The 25,191-nt window shown below is 41.0% G+C and overlaps 1 protein-coding gene across 12 annotated transcripts in view; it reads right to left on the reverse strand.

Annotated features, from left to right (window-relative positions):
- CREB5 (cAMP responsive element binding protein 5) overlaps positions 1-25,191 on the reverse strand; it is a 494,733-nt gene that overhangs the window by 238,426 nt on the left and 231,116 nt on the right. For all 12 annotated transcript variants that reach the window (XM_072783642.1, XM_072783643.1, XM_072783650.1 and 9 more), the window contains one exon: positions 12,278-12,450. In XM_072783642.1, coding sequence (XP_072639743.1) covers positions 12,278-12,450 — 173 coding nt within the window. The remainder of the gene's footprint in view (positions 1-12,277; positions 12,451-25,191) is intronic.

The following is a 25,191-nucleotide window of genomic DNA, read 5'->3' on the forward strand; positions in this document are numbered from 1 at the left end:
CTCAATGAAGCAAATAATAATTATTCCTAATGGCAGTAATAATTATGGAACGGGGTGGACCCAATATAAGGTTGGTTGTCTGTGGCTTCAGTGGGGCAGCCAAAGTTTCACACACCTTTTTTATAAAAATCTCTCTCTGTCTCTCTTTCTCTCTTCCTCTCTCCGTCTCTCCCTCTCCACCTCTGTCCCTCCCTCTGTCTCTTTCTCTTTCTTTCTCACACACAAACACAGACACACACATATTTGCCAAAAGAGATCTGGACAAACTCACTCCTCTAGTTTCCTGCAAAGTGCCTGACTTCAGAGTTAAATTAAATAAATAGCATCTATCCACACAATGAGGGTGGATTGGGACATTTCTAGTAATTGACACCCCCCCCTCTCATTTTTCTTTTAGTTAAAAGTTTTCAACTTTCTCCAATTCTAGACTTTTAGCCAGAGCCATGGTCAAATGGCAGACATGAATAATGTGATGTATTTCTCCTTTCTTTCTAGGGGAGATAGGAAAAAAAAAAAGAGAGAGGGAAAGAGGAACAAAGAAAGGAGAGAAAGTCAGGGTTCTAGATGAGTGCCCTCCCACCCCCACTCTACTGTGACTATAAATTGGAATCTCTGGATAAATCAAAGTCTTCTTTGGTGAAGCCGCAAGCCCATGGTTAGTATCACAGCTAATTTTCTATGAAATATTCACCATCCTCCTCACAGGGAGGAAATCACCACCTGAGCTGATTCTTCCTCCTGGGCTCTCAGATTCAGCTGTCACCACCCTCCAGGGACTTAAGCATTAGCACCTAAGTATGTCATCCCACATGCCAATATGTCAAGGTGTCAGAGAAATAAAAAGTGGCTCCTCTTGAAAACATAATCCATCATCCAAATGGTCATTTTCTAGATAATGAGGAAATTGTTTCAATTTTCTGAAAATTAGGTAAAGGGGCTAATGTGAATCTACGTGAGTTTCTTTTTTAATCTTATTATACTTGTCAGTCACTGGGGCTACTCTTTAAAAATGGTTCCAAGGTGCTGGTATAGTTTATTGTCATGTTAGAGATGATAGGGACATTCAAGGCATCATGAAAAACCATACTTTGTACAATATACAGAATATACCCAAGACAATTCTTCAAGGGTATTGAATAAGATAATATACATGTCAGGGGCACCTGGGTGGCTCAGTGGTTGAGTGGCTGCCTTCAGCTCAAGTTGTGATCCTGGGGTCCTGGGACCAAGTCCCACATCAGGCTTTCCAAGGGGAGCCTGCTTCTCCCTCTGCCTGTGTTTCTGCCTCTTTCTGTGTGTCTCTCATGAATAAATAAAATATTTTTTAAAAGATAATATACACGTCAAATGACCTACATTACATTTCAGTAAAGCAAAATATTATAACATGAATGTAGAGGGATCCCTGGGTGGCGCAGCGGTTTGGTGCCTGCCTTTGGCCCAGGGCGCGATACTGGAGACCCGGGATCGAATCCCACGTCGGGCTCCCTGCATGGAGCCTGCTTCTCCCTCTGCCTGTGTCTCTGCCTCTCTCTCTCTCTCTGTGCCTATGTCTCTAACTCTCTCTCTCTCTGTGCCTATGTCTCTGACTCTCTCTCTCTGTGTGACTACCATAAATAAATAAAAATTTTAAAAAAATGAATGTAGAGACATGCACACACACACCACTTTACATTCGGATATAACTGAATATTAAAATTGCCCTGTCTCCTTTAACAGTGTAGTTTAGTTGGGATTATTTAAATTTTAAAAAATATTTTATCTTGAAGTAATCTCTACACCCAATGTGGGGCTCTAACTCACAACCCTGAGATCAAGAGTCACATGCTCCCCCAACTGAGCCAGCCAGGTGCCCCTATTCTTAAATTCACACTTGCAATGTATTTGAGAGGCTATAACTTGGAATATGCATCTATAAAGCTGCATTTTTGTTTAGTTTTGTCATTAAAAATATACCTTGGCTCAGCATAGGGTTATAGAAAGATGTTAGAGGTAGACTTTGGTCTCCCTGAATTTACAGTTTCATCAATATGGCTCCATTCAAACTATCCAAACAATACTGAAGTGAAAACAGCCTCTACTTCTCTTTAATCCAACAACTAACACTGTATCTCTTCAGATATTCAGTTTAAGCAAGACATTGGGGAAAGTGAGAGGAGATGTCATGCTACACAGTGATCCCTGAGAGTCTGCCAAATGCTTGGCCTCCAGTCCCTACAGATTCTGAGAACAACATTGTGCATTTGACAAATGTTCAGTGGCTTGGTGACTTGGTGATGGGTGTTTCTTGTTGCACTTGTCATTATGATTATTGTGTCAAAAATGTTTCTGAGTTTTCTGGACTGAAAATAATAGATTTGAGGTCAGCTATGAAGTGCTGTGCATTTGGTTTGTGAATTACCATATCTGAACCAATATATGATGGGTCTATGGTTATTGGGGAAGTCATTTCTGGCATTTCAAAGATGTTTAGGGCCGTCTGTTCTTTGAAAACTTCTGCAACCCTGCAAAAGCAACCCCAGCACATGCCGGCATGTCTCTATCCCACACTCACAAGGGTCCTATCATTTTACAGATTTTACCGGCCTATTCACCAGCCCAAATGCACTTTGCCAAAGGGGGTGAAACTATAAAACTCCAAATTCTTTTAAACGTGTCTGGTACCATTAGGAATGTTTATTACTCTACAGGAATTTCACGTTAATATTTACCAAAAGCACAACATACAAGGCAAATAGATTACTAGACTGCCTACTAAATTTGAACATATCTATTTTATGGAATTTCTTCTTCCACAATCCATATCAGCCAAGCAGTGTTGTAGTAGAGTGTTAGTCATGGAAAAGAAACTGACTTGTTCCTAAGAGCTGGAAGAGGGCAGTTACTAGACAATATAGTTCCATTCTTTCTTTTTATAAGATGGAAAAGTAGAGCCCAGAGAGGTCAAAGGGTCTGTTTGAAGAACCTGTAAGTGGTAAAGTCAGAACCACCAGCTATGGCTTTAAGTCTCCAGCAATGACTTTGCTCTGTTCCTCACTGACATAGAATTTCATCTGGATATGACTGAAATTCAATATCAAGGATTCCCTTTATATCCAAAATCCAAGACCAAACTGGATGTTTATGTGTTATTCATATCCCAACAAAGGCTAAACTTCACAGAATTTATATAATCTTTAACTCAATTCTCATTAGAAGTGATATAAAAAGTGATGGTAGAGAAAATACATTTGATTTAATATTGAAAAATATATGAGAGCTTATTGAATCTTTTGAATCCCAGGATATCCAATGATATAAATACATGGTATATGCAATGGGCACCATGGACTATCTGCGAATTCTTAGAACAGTCCTCCCTTAACTCAGAAAATAGTTGCCAATCAGTTCAGAAGAGAGTTGTTCACACTTTATGAGACATACAGTACTTGAGAATATGAAAACCATTAAGTGATCAGAAATGTCCACGGAGACCTGGACATGCTCAGTCTTCAAAAGAACAAAGTGTCCTTCCAGTTACAAAGGACCAGATCTGCTTTATCAGATTCATTTCTCCTAACACACTTACCTTACAGAGCACTACACAAACTAATCATTTCCCCATGTTAATACCCCTTTTGGCATTCAACAAGGAATGATTACAGTTAGTCCTGGGGCTCTCTTTAAACATCACACCAGGAGCTATGTGAAACCTACAGTGGTGAGCCAACAAGGCACCATGTTTCTGGTCCTGAAAACAGGAAATATTGAGCCAATCCCCATGTATAAACTATGACAAGTACAGAAAAGTACAGTTAATTACTGCATTTTATATCATGGGAAATACTATCCTCAACCCCCATTGTCTAGTTATTTGGAGCCTTATCCAAGGATTACCTCTAGGAAAACACTGAATATTAATATAAACTAAAGCCCCATGTTTCAAGTCTTCCACAAAATAACCCCCAAAATGAAAATGCCAGAAAAAAAGATAATGAATTGCATTTTCCCACAGAGATGCTTCTGGCAAGATCATTGTCCAGGTTTCTCGCATCAGACTTGTTTTATATCTTTCACTATCATGCCATTGTTTAGGTGTTCCTCTTGTTAGAGTCTAACAATAATTACTTTTAGCAAAGTGACAATAAAAGAACAATTTATTTGTAAAATTAATGCAAAGAAGAATACTACACATAGCCATGCATGAAGCACTGTGCCCCCAAAGAACCTGCCTTGCCAAGCAGTTTTCAAAAAAATTTTTTAAACATTTTGTTTGTTTATTCATAGAGACACACACACAGAGAGAGAGGCAGAGACACAGGCAGAGGGAGAAGCAGGCTCCACGCAGGGAGCCTGATGTGGGACTCGATCCCCGGTCTCCAGGATCATGCCCTGGGCTGGAGGTGGCGCTAAACCCGCTGAGCCACCAGGGCTGCCCAGTTTTCAAAATTAAACTTGTATGAAAATCACTACTTTTTTAGTGTTAAATAGGACCATGAGGATTTTCTAGTGACACCTCTCCATTTTATAAATGAAGAAACCAAACCTTGGGGAAGTCAAGTTCATTTAGACCCATTGAACATGCAGTGTAGGTGTCCTGGTTTATAGTTCTGGCTCTTGCCCTTCATTATTAACTATACCATTTAGGGCAAGTTACATAATCTCTTAACCTCCCTTTACTCAAATGTAAAATGGGTATGTTCATTTCTATGGAACAGAATTATAAAATTGTTGTTATTCACCCAGGAGTTGAGCCCAGAAATCAGGTATCTCTGGCTACATATGTTGGACCCCTCTGTTTGACTGCACTGGCCTCCTCCCAAGCCTTACCAAGCCCAATTATGTTCTTGTCTACAGTGATATGTGAACACATCCATGAACACATAACCTAGAGATCTTACCAAACTCAGCTCCTGGGAGAAAGCAAAATAAAAGAGAAAATAAATTTGAGACAGAAAGAAGTACTGAGCGAGAATTTTGCTGCTAGGACTGATTTGCAATCATCTGGTTAACGTTTCCTTATAAAGATGAGGGAACTGAGGCCCAGGGACATTGAACACCTGGCCAAGGCTGCAAACCTTTTAAATGGCAGACTCTGGACTATCTTAAACCTATGACCTTTGAACTCATGGCCAATACTTCTCCAAGACTCCACTCTGATATAACATAGTTTAGCTTTGGGCAAGCTCTTGTTCTCCAGGCATTTCAATATGCTGCAGAAAAGAACAACTGTTTAGATTTATGATGGATACAGACTGAATGATCCTGGGTTATTTTCTCTAGAATCAGACCCTCATCAGTGCCTATCTGTTTCTAAAAATGGGGTGGGGGGCAGATGCACACAGAGAGGCTCATATGGAAGCTCCTGGAACTCTGTGGGCAGGGTTTCTGTTCATAAGATCTAGAAATGAAATCCTCCTCCAAGAGGAGGTCACAGGCAAAGTCACTTATCCACAGTAGGAATCAGAATAAGTCTGGAAGTCATAGTTCATCTGGGCAAGGGATACGGGGGTCTTCCTTCAAATGAAGAAGCCAAATGTGGAGCAACCAAATGGTTGAAAAAGATCAGTCACTCTTTGTGGGGACTTTGGTTTTCTTACAAATGAGGGCATCTGGCCAGCTGGTTTCTTCCAGGAGAGACCAACTCTGCCTCTATGTGCTCAAGATAGTCCCTGATCTCCCTTCCTTAGGAACTAGGGACCTCCTATATCTTTCTCCTGGAGGATTGAAGCAGCTGCTTACAACTCAAGGTGTTTCACTCTGCCCTTGACCACTCTGCAGGTGTGTGAAAGCATAGAAGCTCTTCACACTGGAACCAGACAGACTGAGCATTAGCCAACTCCAATGGGTAGAAGATTCTCCCAAAGGGTCAGACAAGCTCATGTGTCTTCCACAGCACTGGGACAGCTATGCATAGAACAGGGAAAGAAAAGAAAAGAAAAAAAAGAACAGGGAAAGCATGTGCTTTGGAGGCCAACAGACCTACATTCAAAATTCTGCTTATCTCTCTGGCTGAAGGATGTCAGACAAGTTACTTCTCTTCTTTGAGAAATAAAACTGGAGTAAATAATGTCTGCCTCTCTGGGCTCTTGGACAATTATAGGAAACAACATGCTATGCTAGATCAGTACCTGGCACATAATAGATGTTGGATAAATGTCAGCTTCCTTCCTTGTCTTCATTGTCAGCCTGATAATTGAGTGCTTTTCTAACAAAAAGTTTGAGCCACTGAAGAGTGACCTCCAAGTTTCCCTCCCAACTACACAAGCTGCTTATAGCCTGAGTTTGTGTACTCCCCCAAGTCATATGCTGAAGCACTAACCCCCCCCCCCACCCATGTGATGGCATTAGGAGGTGGGGGCTTGGGAATTAATTGGGTTTAAATGAGGTCATGAGAGTCGAGTCCTCATAATGGGATTGATGTCCCTATAAGAGGAAGAAATACCAGAATTTACTAACTCTCTCTTCTCCCCCAACTCCATGAAGTGTAAAGAAGAGGTCAGGTGAGCACACAGCAAGATGGCAGTTGTCTGCAAGACAGTACAAAGGTCCTCATTAAGAGCACCTTCTGACCAAATCATCTGACCAAGGTCCTTGACCTTGTACTTTCAAGTCCCCAAAACTGCAAGAAATAAATGTCTGTATTGTTGAAGCCACCAAAGTCTGTGGTATTTTGTTTTATCACTCTAAACTGACTAGGCTACCAGCCTTGCTGTGCCTCACCTGGAGTGAGGAGCTAAAGCACCAAGACCTAGAAAGTTCACCTGAGGAATCCGAGGCAAAAGCCTGATTCTGAGACAAGAGCAAGGATATTTTTCTTCTCCTTGGAATATACAGTCATGTGCTCTGGTGTTCTGGCTCTGCCCCCTTCATCTGGCCATAATACCATGTGGTATTACAACTTCTGAATGTTAAGAAACCTTATATTTCCTCAAGTATCAGTACTTAATTTTTCGTTCCACACATAAAACCCTGTGAGTGGAAGGCTGCTGGCCCCCTTGTCAGAGGTAATTTCTCAAGGCTCTGCATGGGATTTAACGGGAGCCATATGGTTAAGTCCATCAACCCTCCCAGAAAGCATCCCCCTGAAGGGCCCTCGTAAATGTTCTTGGGGCTGTGAAAGATCCAGCAACTTTCTAACAATAAAGCAATGTTCATAGCCATGATACTCAGCAAAACACAGAGCAGGAAGTAATGGCTTCTCTTCTGAATTACTCAAGGGGGTCTTCAAGCTATCCTGGCCAACGGCTGGGGGCCAGTGACAACCTGGGTATCTGATCTGCTGCCTCCAGCAGAAAGAAAGCTGGCCCGATGTCACCAGCCGCAGCCTTTGGGGGGTGGGGGGGAGACAGTGACAGTCTTAATCATGCTCAGTTTGGTTTGCAGAGTTCAAAAAAACTCTTCATAGTGATTTTACACACCTTTGCATTTACAGAACAAGCACATTCCTAAAAAACTGTTTGATTAAAGTCTTCTTTAAATGTTTAAATGTTGCTTTTCTGTGACACAGTCATTTACGGACTTTCTTTTTTTTTTTCCTGAGACACAAAAATCCTCAATCACCATTCCCATCTCAAACAGCAACACCAACTCCTACAAAAAAGTTGTGCAACTCTGATAGAAAAGGTAGCACTGCTTTTGACACCAACATGCTCTGAGACATAACAAGCTTTTATTATTATTATTATTATTATTATTATTATTAATTTTTTCCCTTGGTCACATCCACTGAGCTATACTACCCTATACTCTGTGTGATACATAGTATCAGGGATCTCAAAGAGATAAGAGAAATAACTGCAGAAAGAGTGAGGTGAAAGGAGGCACAATTTATGATATTTATCACAAAATATGATGAGGCATATTTTATGATCATATAAATTTATGATTTAGGCTTCTCTTTATTCTTACATAATACAAGATTTCCTTCTATGGTATTTTATATAAATTTCTGGCTAAGTATTAGGTCTATACACTACATGGCTAAAAACCCATGCAAATAGGGTTTAGACATCACACAGACATGGATATATACATGCCAGGAATATAAGTGATGTAAAATCAAGGAGGAATTTCATACATAAATGGCTTCATATATGCATGCTGTTGACCATATTTTCAAGTTTCCTGATGTCTTAACTAGAAAATTCCACAATGATCAGATATCTTCTGTCCATATATAAGCCTTGGTAGGAGTGCTTGGGTATTTTGATATTAGGAATAGAACACTTCTATATCATAAACTATTACAATCAAATAATTTTCACCAATAACTCTGTAAGCTTGCTTATTTGCCCAAATCCCTATGAGAAGTAAATTTGTAGAACATTTGGAATACAAAAAGAACACAGGAAGAAAATGTCTGGAGTATAGTGGCAGTGCCTCCCACAACCTATCAGAATTCTGTACTTATGTCCATCCTTGTGGATCTCCACTTTCTATACTAACTTCATTGCTCTTCTAAAGAATTACTGAGCATGAATTACCTGTTCATACTTACTCCATAAAGAGAAATAGGCTTCTTTAGGAAAGCTGGGATCTATTAAGATTACAGCCACCTCCTCAACTGCTTATTGGCTCCTACAAAAATGTCTCATGCAGAAAGAGACAGAGAGTAAGAGACAGAGCTAGGGAATTCACATGACCACTACATGCTCATCCACCATTTTTCCCAGGTTCTGCTGACTTAATCCTGAATTAATGAGCCTGTTACATGATATCTAATAAAAAATGACTGCAATAGAGATACCACATGGAATCTGCCACATATTTGGTCCAAGGCTGAATCGATTTCATCTATATTTAACACATGCTTGTTTTCTGTCTCACGTGTCTCCTCCACAGCCCATGGCTCAACTCTTTTTTTTTTTTCCATCTGGAAAACTTATCTCCTAAAATGCTACCATCAATCAGCCAAAGACACTCTTCCCGACAGAGTGTCTGCCAGTCTGACTAAGCACAAGTAGTCTCTAGTTTGGGGATGCCTCCCACACTCTCTAGCACCGAGTGTTTTTCTAGCCTGCCTAACCACACGAGTGCAATTTGGGATATTTATACTTACCTCCAGTTTCTACTGGGATAACAGCGTTACTTTGACAGAACTGGACAGAGGGCATGGTAGGGGGTGATATGGGATAGCACGGAAGTTGCCTGTGTTGCTTATCCCCCTACTCTTAAGTTTGTTTCTTTGGATTTTTGCATTTCCACCCATTTTAGTCTACATTGGCTCAGTGCCTGCTCAAAAAGTATGAAAATCAAATGCTTACAAAAATGCATACATTTAGTCCCCCTAAAATCTTCCCCAGACACTGTTCCCATTTCCAATCCGTTCCTTGTCAATACCACTTTCAGTACATTCAAGCCTCTAAGTTTAAATACAGCATAAAAGAAGGGGCCGAAAAGAAAGCAAAAGTAAGGCTGGCAGCAGAAGCCAAGCACTGGGAGAAGGAAAGGAAAAAGGGGGAGCAGAAGACAGGCGGCCCTCTCCCTCTCCCACAGAGTTCCAGTCGTGAACACACCCACTGGCTGCAGCAAAAAAGCACCGTGCGTGGGCACAGGTGGGTCCCAGCCTCCCTGCCTGGATGCAGCTTAAGCGCTGAGCCTGAATGAAGACTTTCATTGCTGTTTGCTGTTTTTGTTGGCCAGTAGCCATGGCAAACATTTGCAGGTGGCTTGGCCAGATTTTGACACTTAAATATTTGAGGTTGTGATAAAAATCAGAATATTACTACAATATGGTTCTGTGCAGTCTCAAAAAAAAAATCTATCTGCAATTTCAAATGCTCATTTAAAGACACAGTCTCCAGAGGGAACTCATGTTTTAAAATAAGTACTCATTTCCTCTTTGCTGGGAGAAATAAAAGAGTCAAACCATCCCCAAATGTTACCACCTAGAGTTTCATTCTGAATCCACTGGTGAGATGGGTTGGGTTGTTCCTTGCTGAGCCCCCACGGCCATCCGGGCAAGGTTTTGGATGGGTCACATGGAGAAAATGGAAATGACAGGATGTGTGGGTTGGAATCAACATGGTAAGCACGACAGGGAAGGAAGGCTCTGCAGAAAAGAAACAGCTTCTCTCAAGCTTGGCAATGAGACAGAGTCCCAAAAGTGACAATTATCTCCTAGAACACACCAATAGAGACATACAACACCCCAGGATTGGGAGTAAATGAGAAGATGGAGTGGGTTGGGAGGTCACATGTACCAGAGAAACACTCCAACCCATCCAGGCACAGTGATACAGCCTAGAAATGTCACCCAACTCTACAGCCCTGGGCCAGCTGGGTAAATTATTGACAGAGTCAACACCCATCTTAGAATTTAGTGCTAACCCTTAAAAGATTGTTTCACAAAAACCAGCATTGTACTAACAATGGCTGAATCCTAAGGGCCTCCAAGAGGGTAGTTGCGGTAGGGGTAAGGGGAAGGCAGGGGGACTCCAGGAGGGAAGGAATGTTATAAAACTGCTAGTAAACTCCAACACATTTTATGTTTTTTCCCCCTTGAAAGAAAAATAAAATAATTATAATTAGCAGGCCTAACTGAATTGTCTGCCCAAAGCCAAACCACTAGAGTGAAGGAGTCCCTTGAGATATAGATGCTGTCTTAAAAGAACCCACCCCATTAGTATATTATAGGTTCTTGCTTCAGATGGTGGCAATATTTGCTCCCACAGTCATCTGAAAAGAAAAGAAATATCTAACAGAGATGCTAGCTAATTTAGCACTGGCTTCTTCCAACAAAGCCAAGCATTCAAGTGGCCAGATTAATATCCTATGTTTTTTAATGGGAAATCAAATGTACTCATGACAAACTCACAAAACAGTCACTGCCCACAGCTCTCATTTGTTAATGATGGGTCTTCACAAATCACAACCCATCTGGTAAGTTGAGAAATGTGAGAGACAAGGTACCCCTTCTAAAGCACTCCAAGGAGGAATAAGCCAGTGCTGTTCTTGATACTCACTCTTGATCTGAAATTCTTAGAAGCATTAAAACCAAAGTTGGGAAAGCACTTGGCTGGCTCAGTTGGTAAAACATGCGACTCTTGGTCTTGGGTTGTGAGTTCAAGCCCTACCTTGGGTGTAGAGATTACTTTAAAAAAAAATCTTAAAACTAAAACAAAACAAAGCAGGAAAGACACACTGGCAAATTGTGGGTCAGCTTCTAGGGTTTTTTTTTTTAATTGCCATATCTAATATTCAACTGATATTCACACTAAATTCTGATGCACATACCAAACACAGGAAGTTCCCTTTCCTATTTTAAAGAGAGAATTCTGGGAATATACAGCAAGTAGTTCTCAGCTTCCAGCAATATAAATTTATCAGGGCTCTCTGGCTTAAGTTACTACGTTTTCTTCCTAAGAACCTAACTGCTCTTAAATCTTTTATTTCCTCTTCACTCTGCTCTTGTGAGGGTGGAAAGAAGACACGGCACCATCATCCTGAAGATAAGGAAGCAGGCCAGAGAGTTTGCATTTCTGAGAAAGCTCAGGGGTCATGCCCTGACTGCTGGTCCGCAGACCACACTCTTGAGTAGCCAGGGGCTAAGAGCTGTCCCATGAGACTCAGAAGTGAAAACTCTTTCTTTTTTTTTTTTTTTTTTTTTTTTTTTTGTGAAAACTCTTTCTATCCCATAATACAGAGTATCTGGGATTCTGACAGGATCTTTTTATACCAATTTTGCTCAACACCACAGTATTGTCTTTTTTACATAAATGAGGGGGAAAGGGTTTGCTTTTTTTGTTTTGTCTACTCCAGGAATGAGCCTGGACCAATACAGAGGAAGAAGGGGAGAGCAATAAGAAGGTATTAACAAGGAAGAGAAGCAAAGAAGGATAATCAGAGGAAGGAGAAATGGAAATACGTAGAAGACACAGGGGATGGGCTCAGCAGATCTTAGGAAAAAAGGGACATACTGTGTTGGGGAGGAAAGTGAGCTGGTGAAATTTCCCTCTACCATCCTCAAGCATTTGTCCTGAAAATTATGCTCTGCTTTCCATAACACCCAACATGTTTTCTAGTCATCTTGAAGTTCACAAATCTTATCTGAAGAAACGAAGACACAGAATGACTTGCTCTGCTCCCCAAAGTTCAGGATCAGACAGTTTCCACCAAATGGGGACTCCCCTCCCTTCTCCCGTTAAAAGCATCACGCTAGGTGCCAGGTGATATCACACTGCCAGGAACACCAACTTCTATCTCATCCAATCTGAGCACCAGAAACAAGGAGAAGGTCCAGAACACTCTCTGAGCTCCAGCCAGACCCTAGAGACAGCCGAAGAAGTCTCCTTACCCAATCTGGCGGTTGGTGGAAGGTGCCTGAGTGATGACAGAGCTGGACTGGGGTGACGGCATGGCTTGCTGAATCACAACGCTGGTGTCATGGTTGGGCATTCTGGTGCTGCCAAGCTGGTGAGTTCCGGGCCCCGCCATGGCCCCACCAACTGTGTTATGCATCGAGATATTCTGCCCAGAGAAGACAAAGAGGATGGTCAGAAGTCAATGTTTTATTGTACTCTCAAGCTCTCAGAGGACGAAATTGGGAATCTGGTCATGTCAACTAAATAAAGAGTTATGGCTTCTGGCAAGCTATGGATCCATCCATCTTGTTATAAGTTACAACTACGAGCAGATGAAAAATAACTATTTACCCTAACAGTAAGGCACACTACAAAATATCTTGAAGTTCACTAATCACTGTCACCATCCCAACGTGAGGTTTTATCAGGGACATTTGGTGCATATCCTCTCTGACTTGGTGTGATACATACCGCATTTGAAAATGATTTCCATGGTAAGTGCACAATACTATGATTTAGTGAAGAGGTGCTCGGCATCCTGCTTTGAATGACACACACACTAGGTTATTGTTTCTTTTACAGCCCTATGAGAGTGGCCAACCACCTACTTTTTTTTTTTTTTCTCCCCAGGAAACTACTACTTTTCCAAATCATAATCTGGGTACTCATGACCCAAGCTCAACTGCCTGGAGAGTGAGGATAGATGACTGGAACATATGACTGGGTGTCTAGAATCCAATGCTAAAAGCCTAGGTTGCAACTTTCAGCTGCATTTTCAGAAAATCAATCTCTAACAATTTTTATGGAATAATGGAATACAGAACAATGACTGCTTGTCCATTTATTTGTTCACTGTCTTCCTCTAGAATGCAGAATGTTTGTGTTCATATCTCTCTCTTTCTCATGGTGCCTGGGACACAGTAGGCACTCAGTAAATATACACTGCATGAATAAACTAGTGAAGGCATAAGTGAGACATCTGAGTCACTTAAGGGAACTAATATCATGTGCTTATTTCTGATGACCCAAATGAAGGTTTCTTTGTTTAAAATGCAACAGTAAGGTAAAACATGAAAGGTAAAGCTATCTTAAAAGATAGCTCTTTCTAGAAAAGAAAGTCACTGGGACAAAAGGAGTGACAGAGGCAGATTCACAGGGGCAGAAGTTGTCTCATCAATATGGCAGAGCTAAAAGGTGAGAAATTCAGAGCCCAGAAAAGAAAGGGAAAGTGCAGTGGAAAGCCAAGTAAGTAAGTGGGCCTCGGTAAACAGCTAAGCATAGCTCTTCAGCCTAGAAGGGTAGTGAAATTTGAGAGGTCAGTTGGACAATGGGTTGAGGATGGCAGGAAAGAAATGGAGTGTCACCAGCAATTTACTAGAAGGAAAATATATATCTGTCTGCGCTTTGGGGTTAGCAAAGAAAAAAATAAATGTTACCCAGGAGAACCAGAAGTGGTTCTTTGAAGTTCTTCTGCAAAGAACAGGATTTCCTGCACTATGTGTTAAATGATGGTGATAACATATATGGTATTTGGGGTGGTTGTGTCCATCACATTGCACCTTTCCCAGATTTCTGATTTCTAAATCCTGACCACACAGTTTGTCAGGAGTCCAGATGGAAACTGGGCACCTGGCTTAGGCTGTGAGCCGACTGTGTTATCGTGGGATCCCAGAGGCATGAACAGGCTTATATACACACACACACGGTCCAAAGGCTCCTCTTATACACTGGAAGGTTTTTCTGACATGGGAAAATATTGTGGTTGGTTAAAGCAAGATGAAAGGAAATGGTGATTTGTGTTGGAGTGGCAGTGTAGGGATAAGCTTAAGTTCTTTTTTTTTTAAGTGTTTTTTTTTTTTAACGTTCTTTTTATAGGGTCTAGAGACATAGAGAATTGAACTAAAATAATACTGAAAATAAAGATAATTGTGGTACTTTTTTTGAAAGTGAGCCTTAACAAACACATTTCCCGGGGTCTCAATGAGGCCTTGACAAAATCAACAGTTATAAATACTTTTCTTTTCTCCGTTGTTTGGATCCTTAGAGATACTCAACAATTTTTCATCTTGCTCACAGTAACCTACTTTGCCAATAATAGATCTGAGGCACAGAATGATTTCAGACTTTCTTTTTAGAATTACTTCTGTTGTGCTGTGCTATCAAGGATTATGAATAGAGTTGAATAATCTAAAATTTAAACTAATAATATTTAAATTGCCAAAGGATATAACATATGTGAGCCCTCCTTGAGTTACCCTTGACACCTCTTTTCTATCACTCCCATTTGCAGTCCCCGAGTATTACAATTCAATTTATGTATCCTTCATCTCTTTCTATCCTTCCATGTCACCTCCCACCAACCTACACCCAACCAGCATCATCCTCTTTCCTGGACTAGACAGTGGTCTCCTAACTGGTCTTGTCGCTCTGGCTTCCTTTTCTCCTTTTGCCCATATACAGCCACAGCAATCTTTATAAAAGACAAAACTGATCACATCACACAATTCTCCCTGCTTAACCGCACCCTCCTATTCCCCACCCCACAAGATTCCTAGATGGCTTTCATGGTTCAGATGACACTGAGAGCACTCTTTGTGTGACCTACAAGGCCTGTGAGGGACCCTTTCTACCTCTCTCAGCTCATCTCACGCTATTCTCACTCCTGCTCTCTGCTCTTCACTCCACCTTTCTAGCATGTTCTTGCCCTCATACTACCCATGCTCCACTTCAGCACAGGGGCTTGGGATATTTTGTCTTCTGCTACCTGTGCCCTTCCCCAGACCCCACCTTCAAATCTCAGATTAAGTATCACATGAGGAAGACTTCCCTGAAGTCTTCCCAGTGAAGGGCACCTTCTCCTTCTCAGTACTTTGTATAAGTTCACGATTGTTTTGGTTTGATTAATATGTCTCTTCCTAGAGAGCATAAGCAGAATGTGAGAAGAGACTAAATCTGAATCTCTTCCCCATTGCCTCTGTTGCCTAGATCAGTGCCTGGCATATAATAAGTGCTCAATAAATACTGACTGAGTTAACTATGGAATGACATTCCTAAAATATTCAGTATGAGGAGCTCTTTTACCCTGGCAAATTGTTGAGAGTGCTTTTTGTCTATTTACCTTGAGGTCTCAAAGTATGTTCGTGGTAATAGAGTTTTAGATACTAAGGCATTTGTTTGATTATGGGCTAGAGAAATACAAAGGACAGGAGCTTAGAAGAAAGCCACAAACATGGGATGTAGACTGGAAAGTAAAGCCCTTGAGAAAATATTAAATGAGCCCTGGGAGGAAGATGCCAAGAGGTGAGCTCTGAATCTTTGAGCACTTTGGCTTAAAGGTTGGCAACAGCCATTCTTTATCTCCACATGAAAACCAGGAAAAACTGATCTGTGCTATAGCACAAAGAAGTTGGTTTGCTTTGTTTAGATGGAAGTGTGTTAAAAGAAAGAAGGAATGAACTCTTTAATGAGAATCATCAAAAAGAATTTTAAAAACCTAGGAATATACCTCACATCCTCTCCCACCAACATTTAAGACATCTCTGTCTCTGTGACCCCACCAGAGATGGAAAAGGCTCTTACTTTTTTAAAAGATTTTATTTATTTACTCATGAGAGACACACAGAGAGAGACAGAGACACAGGCAGAGGGAGAGGCAGGCTCCCTGCAGGGAGCCCAACGTGGGACTCCATCTGGGGTCTCTAGGATCACACCCTGGACCAAAGATGGCGATAAACCGCTGAGCCACCAGGGCTGCCCAGGAAAGGTTCTTAAAGGTTTTATTCTAACTCTTCAATAATCTGCTTTTTCCACCACATGTGAAATCCACATTCTCCACTCTCCTTCCCCCCAGACCCAGACAGTAATTTCAAAACATTTTGGAAAAATAAACAATTAGGCAAGCATTATCATTTCACATTAAGAGAAGATATTTTTTTTTCCTTTAAGCATTACATAGTAACTCAAACATGAAATTATTTTCTGAGTTCACATTTTCCCAATTATGGGTTCAAAACCTGTCTTCATTGATAAAAGAATGGCATTTTACCTCTGGATAAATTAAATATCCAATTTCAAAAACACAATGAGTGACTACATCTTGTGGAGTTATTTTTGCTAGTATAGGTACATAGATTGTGAGCTGGTGAAACAGTGTCATCAAATCAGCGGATGGGTTTCAATATTCAGAGAATGAACGGAGGTGTTCCTCGAGGCTCAGCCTTTGGCCTTTTCTTGCTCAACATTTTTATCAACAGCTTGGATAAAGATGTAAAAATCATGCTTGTCAAATCTGCAGTTGACACAATGTTGGGAGGTATAGCTTATGTTCTGGGTAGTAGAATCAGGTTTTACTCGAGCCAAATTTGTGATCTGGCCTCTAAAAATGCTAACATAAATCTAGGATGCTGTAGGAGAAGTGCAATGTCCACATCAAGGGAAGTAATTATTCCACTGTAGAGCATGCTGAACTGACCACATTTGGCCACCACATTTTAAGGGGGAAATTGACAAATAGGAGAGAATGAAAGCAATGAAGGCATCCAAAACGCATCACAGGAAGAACCATAAGAGAATCAGGGAATATTTAGTCTGAAGAAAAAAAGACTTGCTAACTGCTTTCAAATATTTGTAGGATTACACATAGTCTATACTACTCCAGAGGGCATAATTTCAAAAAAATGGGATCATGATGATAAAAGCCAATGATGACTATAATTTGAGTTCTTATTTTGAAGCAACCGCTATGGTAGATGCTTTATAAACTGCACTGCTAATCCTCACAATGACACTAGAAGGTCATCATTATTATCCTCATTTTAAGATGATAAAGAGAGAAAACTTCTCACCATCACTAAAAATATGCCATTCACCTCTAGTCACCTTCACTCATTCTTGACTGATGCTCTTAAAATATGAATTTGACCTTTTATCCGAAGACGAAACAAGGTGCCTTGTAAAGTACTGAGCTTTCTGGCCTCGGAGTTAAGCCAGTAGAGACTAGTGGCCATCTGTCAAGGATGTCACCACGAGAACTTTTGCATCAGGAGGGAGATGGCGCTACATGACCTCCAAGGTTTCTGCTATTGCTAAGATTTTCTCACTTATGATCCATGGTTCATATTTTGGGTCAGTGCTTCCAAATGATTAGTAATGTGTGATAATTTTGAAAATATACTGGCTTAGGAGTTAGGAGGTCTTTTCTAGTCCTGGCTCTCTGCTCCTCCTTGCAGCCACATAATCTGGATAAATCGTTCAATCTCCCTCATCTCTGTAACCTCATTGCTAAAAGCAGGGGGCTGGACTATCTGGTTTCCATGATTGTTTCCAGCTCTGATACTCCACAAGTCTCTTTCTATGTTATATTTTATGAGACCTTAAATATCCAAACAGACTTTTTAGACTCTGATTCATGGGCCTAGAAACACTGATTTTTCTCCATAACCATAAGCTTTTGCAGAAATGAGCCTTCTGAAAATTATAGCTTTATGCCAGACCCAAGGCATCATGATTTAAGAAACGGATCCAACACAAAGTAAAATTTCTCGAACTTCATACATAAAAACTCTGCAAACTACTTTCACCTAAATTGTTCGCTTCTTGGTTCCAATTTCTCTGCATGTTCCTTTGACTTCTTCCACCCTTCATATCCTGTAATATACCTTGTTCTCCATTCACTGTTGTTCTGAGACATAAAGGGTGTGAATAGGATGAGAACCAGGGGCATAATGAGTCTTGATTGCATACTCAGTGAGCTTGAGGTAGAGCGGTAATTGTCCTTCTGCATGCATGGGCTTGGAATACAATATGCAAAATAACAACCCAATGTATATGAATATACGTTCTTACAAATACCTATAATTTCAGGGTGTGGTAATGAAGGATGAACAGCAGTGGACCACAAATGAAAGTAAAAGTTGGAGCGCACAGGGAAAAGGTTGTTGATTCCCATAATGTCCCAAAATGTTATCTTCAAATCTATATTCTGTCCAACTGCCAAGGTGTGGAGATTTTATGGGTTTCTCCATAAAGAGCCAGGGTCATCCCAACACGCGTTTACAAGTCAAGTTGTGCAATCTTGGAATTGTCTGCATCTTAATGATGCCCGAGCAGTTATGAAGACTTTCAGAACTTCCCAGATATAAACATCCATGAATTGCATCCAAAATATGTCTGACACATTCACAGAATAACAAAAGTTCTAACCTTCCAGAAGAAACTAAGCTTTCTGGAGGTCCAGGAAGGATTCTCGTTGGATTCTGACTCCTCCTTTCTGGTGCTCTCAGGAGCTAGAATACCAGTGTGAGTATTTTGAAACCTACTAAGAGGGCAGGTTGCTCCATGATAGAGGAGACAGTGAAGTATTCAAGGGGACATGGTGGGGGGGTTGGGGAGGAGACCAAGGGCAATGCCAACTGCTTCTATCTCCATAACATTCTCCTTATTTCCACACAGTGAAAGATAAACAACATTAGACAAGAAACCATCTCAGGCAACCTCTGCAGGAGAGGAAGAGAGAGGAGAGCACAGAGTGCTGTGAAAACCCCAGCCGTGACACACACACATTTAAATTCTGCTTTTTCAGAGTTTGCTATTTATTCCAGAAGAATTCTAAGGAGAGCCATGGTACAGAATAAAAACATGAGCACCAGAATAGGGCTCAAGTTCAAATCAGCTCCATATCATCTGAAGTATGTTAAGTTCTCTGAGCCATACCTTCCTCATCTTTAAAATAGAGATAATCATCTAATGGACAGGATTGTAGTAAGGATTGAATGAGATGACAGATGCTCCAGCACAGTGCTAACACCATACATGTACTTTTTTTTTCCTTTTAGCATAGTGTATAGTTCCAAAAGTGAAGCTAAGAGAGTAGTGTTCATTTTGGATGGCTACTCCCCATTACTGATTGGATTTTAATAGAAACATTACTAATAATAGTTACCACATACACAGCATTACCCTATGTCAGAAAACCCATTTAATCCTTATCCATCTAGATGGTAGACAGGATTATTAATCCTCTTTTACAGATGAGGAAACTGAAGCACAGAGAGGTTAAGTAACTTGCTCAAAGTCACACAACTAATAAGTGGAAGAGCTCAGATCTAGACCACTTGGCTTTAGGAGTCGAGGCTCTTACCTACCAAGCCATACTGCCTCCATAGTCTTGCTGCAAAAATATTTTCTAGTGGAAAATGACATGGCAAAAAATAAAGTGAACTTAATATCCTTTCTAGAGAAATTAAAAGAAGTTATTAATGCTGGTATGTGATCCTGAGAATTACAGTCATACCACCAACTTGGGTCAATGTGATCACCACTATATTCATACCTAGAAAAGCCTAAGAATACACCATTAATTCATTTCAAAGTTATTGACTAATGATCTTCATCTTAATGTCATGTTGCCTACATAGGCCTTTCTAAGCTGGTTTACAACGAACAGGGCAGATTAAAATTAGGGAAGAAAGATGTGTTTCAAAAACTGTTGAACAATACTTTAATCAAACTACCAAAAATAACAACCAACTCTCACTCACTCATTCTTTGATGTTAGTTCACCCTCAACAACAAATTTAAGAAAAAGGCTGAGAAAGAGATCATTTCTCTGATGTTTGAGTTGGGTTCAACTTCCAAGGCAACTTCCCTTACAGTGGTAGAAAGGCAGCCCCACACTGATGTGACCCCTCAGTGGCCTTTAGCAACTCACGGGGTTCCAGGAGGTAGGCAGCCCCACCCCCAAATGGGGTTCTAGACTTGAGTGTGCAGGATACAGAGCAGCAAGATCCATTTGACCAGCTATGCTCTCCTCCAACTCCAGACCTCTGTCATCCTTTCTAATACTGGGTTTAGACAACAGAGCCCTGAAACATCCCTGTAAGTATTTTATAGCTATTCATTTAATACTGTAGTAAAATGCTCAAGACAATAAAGGTCTTCTCAAGTGCCACCCTTGACTGTGAGAAACAGTTTTTGGGTGTCTCTCAAAGATCCTGCTCCTTCCTGTTCAGATTCTCAATGCCACAGACTGTTGGTGTCTCTGCTCTCACCTGATTTACTGTCTTGGTTAATTCTGCTAAATATAATCATATGGGTTAAAAGGAAGGAAATGATGCCACTTCATTCAGGTTACTAGAGTCACAGTTGAGCAAATTTCTGTGATTGATGCACCTTTGGATATCTTAGAAGTTAGAAATTAGTCTAATGCTACTGAAAATATTGTACTCACTGCTCACTGGTAAAGTTCCTCACGTTTCAAGAGTCTTCCTCAAGAAAGCTGTGGCATCAGCCTACTTAAACACTTCTGCTGGCCATACCTCTGATATATGGCTCAAGCCTTTTACTACCTAATTTTAATCAATCTTTCCCATATCACCTCCTGGCAATCCATCCTCTCTATCCTCTCCCCTCTCATTCATACACACAGACCTCCATGCTTCTTGACTATTCCACACCGTTTCATGTTTCTTTTTTCTCTGCACATTTTTCCTCTTCGCAGTCAACACAAGATCCACTGTTGATGTCCCCTCCTCTGTAGAGGTTTTTCCCACTCCTTCTGGCACCATTAGTTGTTCCCTGTTTTGTGCTCCCACAGTGCCTTTTCCACACCACCATTTAAGGGCCTGACTTATTTCCACAAGTGTTTCCTCCAGCAAACTCAGGCCAGGGAATATACCATGTTCATCGGAGAACATGTGTCTGCTCCTTGACATGCACCTTGTAGATGTGCAATAAATTCAATTATTCAGTAAATAAATGAATGATGTGTGATTTTGAGCAAGTTTATTGCTTCTCTTTGCTTCAGTTTTCTCATTTGTTAGACAGGAACAACTGTACCTTGTAAGATTTTTATATTATTAAGTTAGTTAATACAATGTTGGACACATTAACTATCCAGTAAATGTTAGCAGCCATTACTGTAATTATCATTACTATTATCATGATCACTACCAATGCCGATACCACCTCTACACAAGGTAGAATCAATTAACCAATCCTTTGTCCTCCATTTTATCCCATAAATACTTCTTTTAAAGCTCTGATTACACATGGTGAGCTCCACCATGGAGCACATGATCTTGCTCAGTATCTTAGTCTGTTGATTTTGCCTTCATTATGATTCCCACATCTGTCTTTTCCTTGCTATCTCCTGATCTCCAGAGTTTGATTACCTCCTATCCCAATCGCACTATGGCTTCCTACTGTTTTCGTGGCTTCCAACCCTTCTGGTCCCTCCCAGAGCACTCCAGACCCCACAGTGGTCCCATTAATTGGTATGAGTCAGCTAGTGCCCAGCTCAGTGCCAACAAAGAACTAGACAACCAATGACCAAAAGGATAAATGAGTCGTGATCTCTGAGGTGATGATACAGGAATGAAGAGCAATCAGCTTACAACTTCCTCTGGTCTAAGTTGGGCACATGGTCATCCTAAGCCTGAGATATAAAGAGATAACATCTGCTGATTTGAATCCTCACGAGTCATATCAACAGACAGAGGCCAGAAACAGCTCAAACAAGTCTCCTCAAATTGCCCTGTGTTTGGTCAATTCAAATCACTGGTTGAAGTGAGGCCAAGACAGGCCTCCTTCAGTAACTGGAAAATAGACAGGAAGAGCCAGACTGAAATGATGACAAATAAGCAAGGAACTGGGGTCCTGCGGCACGGATGGGGGAGTGATGGGGGAGGGATATGAATGGCACCAATGGCAGTACCAGGCTCACATTTCTGTATGGCACAGGGAAGAAAAGATTCTTGAATATCTCGGAAGGGGCACTGAAGCCTATAGGGCAATGGTGAGGAGGCACACTAGAAACCCGCTATAGCCACACAAGAGGCAAATGGCCCATTCTAGAATTGCTAAACACATTTTTCTTCCTCTCTTACCAGCAATGTAAAATTGCTAAAAGTAAGAGTGTATCTAAAATCACCACGAGGATGCTGAGGGTCTGTTTTCTCCATATTTCAAAGAGAATCAAATACTTACTTAATGACCAGAAATATAAATGCAGCACTCTTTTGAAAGCTGCTAATGATATACTGCAGATTTGAGAAGAGATTTTGCCTTTTCTCCCTTTACGCCCCACCCCCCCCTTCTCAGCTCTTCTCTTCAGGCCAAAAGAGCTGGAGGGCAGGGCTGGCCTCGAAGATGAATTTGCTTGAAAACTCCCCTGCCTGGAGCACTGGTTGGGTATCTGCATTCCTGAATATTTGGCAACAGCAGGCTCTTAACATAAAATAGAAATGTGATCTTCAGTGGGAAGGAAAATGTGCTACAAGTTAGACTTCCTCCTCTGAAACAATAGAGAATAAGAGTACTTGGCCTTCATTTCACTTCTGGTGGAACCCGTCAGGTGGCTTGCCATGAATGGCCTTGCTTTGTAAATTGTTCGGTACTTTACAAACAGAAGTTACTGCTCTGCTGTGCTAATGATCGATATTAATTAAGCAGCAGATTTCTATCCTGGGAAGTGGATATTTTATTGGAAGACAAGTACACTTCAATCGCCACTGCTTCCAAGCAAACTGAATCATAGCTACCGGTGTTTGTTAAGTTTGAGACCCAAACCAAGTTACATAATGCAACACAGGAAATCGATGAGAGATTTAGTCCATCCTATTTGATGAAATCCTGATAGAAAGAGATTGTATTTGTATTCTGACCATATGAAACCAACAACGCTTGCTGTGTAGCATAGGGGCACTGGCTACCACTGGATACAACAGTCCTCCAAGAAGCTTCTGGAAATCCTGTCTAAACATTAAGAGCAACTTTTAAAATAGGAATTCTTACTGGTAATTTGGGTTCTCTGTATCCTTAGGCATAAAGAAAAATGTGATGGGGGTCAACGAGACAGTTTCCGTATTTACAGGGCATATGAGGTACATCCCCAAGCCTACATGATACCACCTATTACCACTCTGATCTCATCTCCTGCTACTCCTTCCTTACCTTATTTGTTCTGTTCCAGACATGTGCTGACCTCCTTAACGTTCTACTAACCTACAGCAGCCTTGTCACTGGCTGCTCCCCAGCGATGGGAAGGTTTCTTCTCATTATCCTCACAGCTCCTGTCACATCTCCAAATGTTTGCTCAAATGTTACCTCCCAATGAGCCCTCCATCTAAGGCTGGCCACTCTAAAATTACAACTCTGCTTCCCTGCATCTATATTTCCTTTAGTTCATCCTTTCCCAGGTATGGCACCCACTCCTTCCTCACTTACTCCAAGGCAAAAGCACCAAACCACTTACTACTGATCCCTATTCTTAAAACAATATGCAAGAAAAAGTACAGAAAGTCCAGTGACTGCATTTTTCCCCTTTTTTCTTTCTTTTCTTTTCTTTTTTTTTTACTACCAGCAATCTCTTTTATCTCTCCCTGCGATGCCACGTTTTGAAAATACTTTTTAAAAGTCATGAATTCATCTTCCTATAACAGTCTTTTGAAGCTTTCACATTCCTCAATTTCTAAAATCTCATTTCACTCTATTGTACCATCAGACACTACTATTTCACAGCGTTGATAAAATTCTAGTCAAACAAAAAGAAATTGATGCTTTTAGTTAGTCTGGGCAGACTTGCTGCAGATAAATGTACAATTTCAATTAGAGTTTTACTACTGTATCACTCAGGATGCCAGGAGGAAACAGACAGCACAGTCAGATTGCATAATTTGAGGAATGATTAATAAAGGAACTATTTGCAAAGGTGTGGGCAGAGTGCAGGGAAGCCACTGAGCCAAAGTGCAGTACCCTGGGGCCAATTTCAGTAGGTCTCTGTTAGCATCCCTGGGCCTACAGAGGTGAGAAAAGGGAGAGGCTATCAGACCTCAGGGGAGAGAGAGAGAGGTTAGCAGGAGACAGGGAGGAGAGAGCTGTGTGGATAGGACACCTGGCAAGACCTGAGATCCTTGGTCAAATAACTGAAGCAGCTGGGAAAGTAGACACCAAGGCTCCCTTTTTTTCCTTTCTAGAACCTGCTATGGTAGTTTCGCGGTCACTGGCCCAAATCCAACGAGAAAACACAGGTTAAAGGTCAGCCTTTCAGTGTAGAGAGCAAGGTGGGAAAAGGGAAGAATGGTCCTGGGCGGAAAATATCTAGTACAAGTATGTTTTGATTAAACTTGCATTATTTTATTTCACAAGCAATATACTAGTTTGTTAGAGGAAATTGAGGAGGAAAAAAAATAAGCGGGAAGGAATAAAATCACCCATCATCCCAGCATGCAGAAAAAAACCCTAATATTTTACTATATCTTTCTCAATATTTTCTCTATTCACATGCATAATCTCACACACACATATACATTATAGAATATATGCACACATTATATAATATATACATATATACATACATTATTATATGCAAGATATCCAGAAGATCAGAAACCCCACCAGGACACAGGACACAGTTTGCACTCCACCCTATCTACCATGACTTAAAAAAAAAAAAAAGTTATCTGTATGTTTATTTCCTTTCTCTCTAACTTAAACCATGTAAGGACAGGACTGTCACTAACTCAACTTGCTCTGCATTTGTCCACATGATTAACAAATCATGATGAGATTGATAAAAACAATACAAACAAGGCCAAGCAAAGCCTACCCCACAATGTGCCCAAGTAACTCAGCTCCACCCCACAAAGATGAGCCGGGGCAAGCACGGCTCCTCTGAATCCAGTTACACACCCTCAAACCAAGGTCTCACTTTTAGGCCACAGCTTCCAATATGTCTACTACACTCCTCTTGGTGAAACAATCGAGCTTGGAATAAGAACAGCTTTCAATGTGGGAGTCACAGAGAGAAGAATTTGGCACCTGGTGTCTGCGTACCATAGAGCGTAATAGTGCTGAGTTCAATTCTCCTTTCCACCAAAGTTGTCAGATGGCAGGAAAGTAAGAGAATGTA

This window comes from Canis lupus, chromosome 18, assembly GCF_048164855.1.
Source record: "Canis lupus baileyi chromosome 18, mCanLup2.hap1, whole genome shotgun sequence".
NCBI lineage: Eukaryota > Metazoa > Chordata > Mammalia > Carnivora > Canidae > Canis > Canis lupus.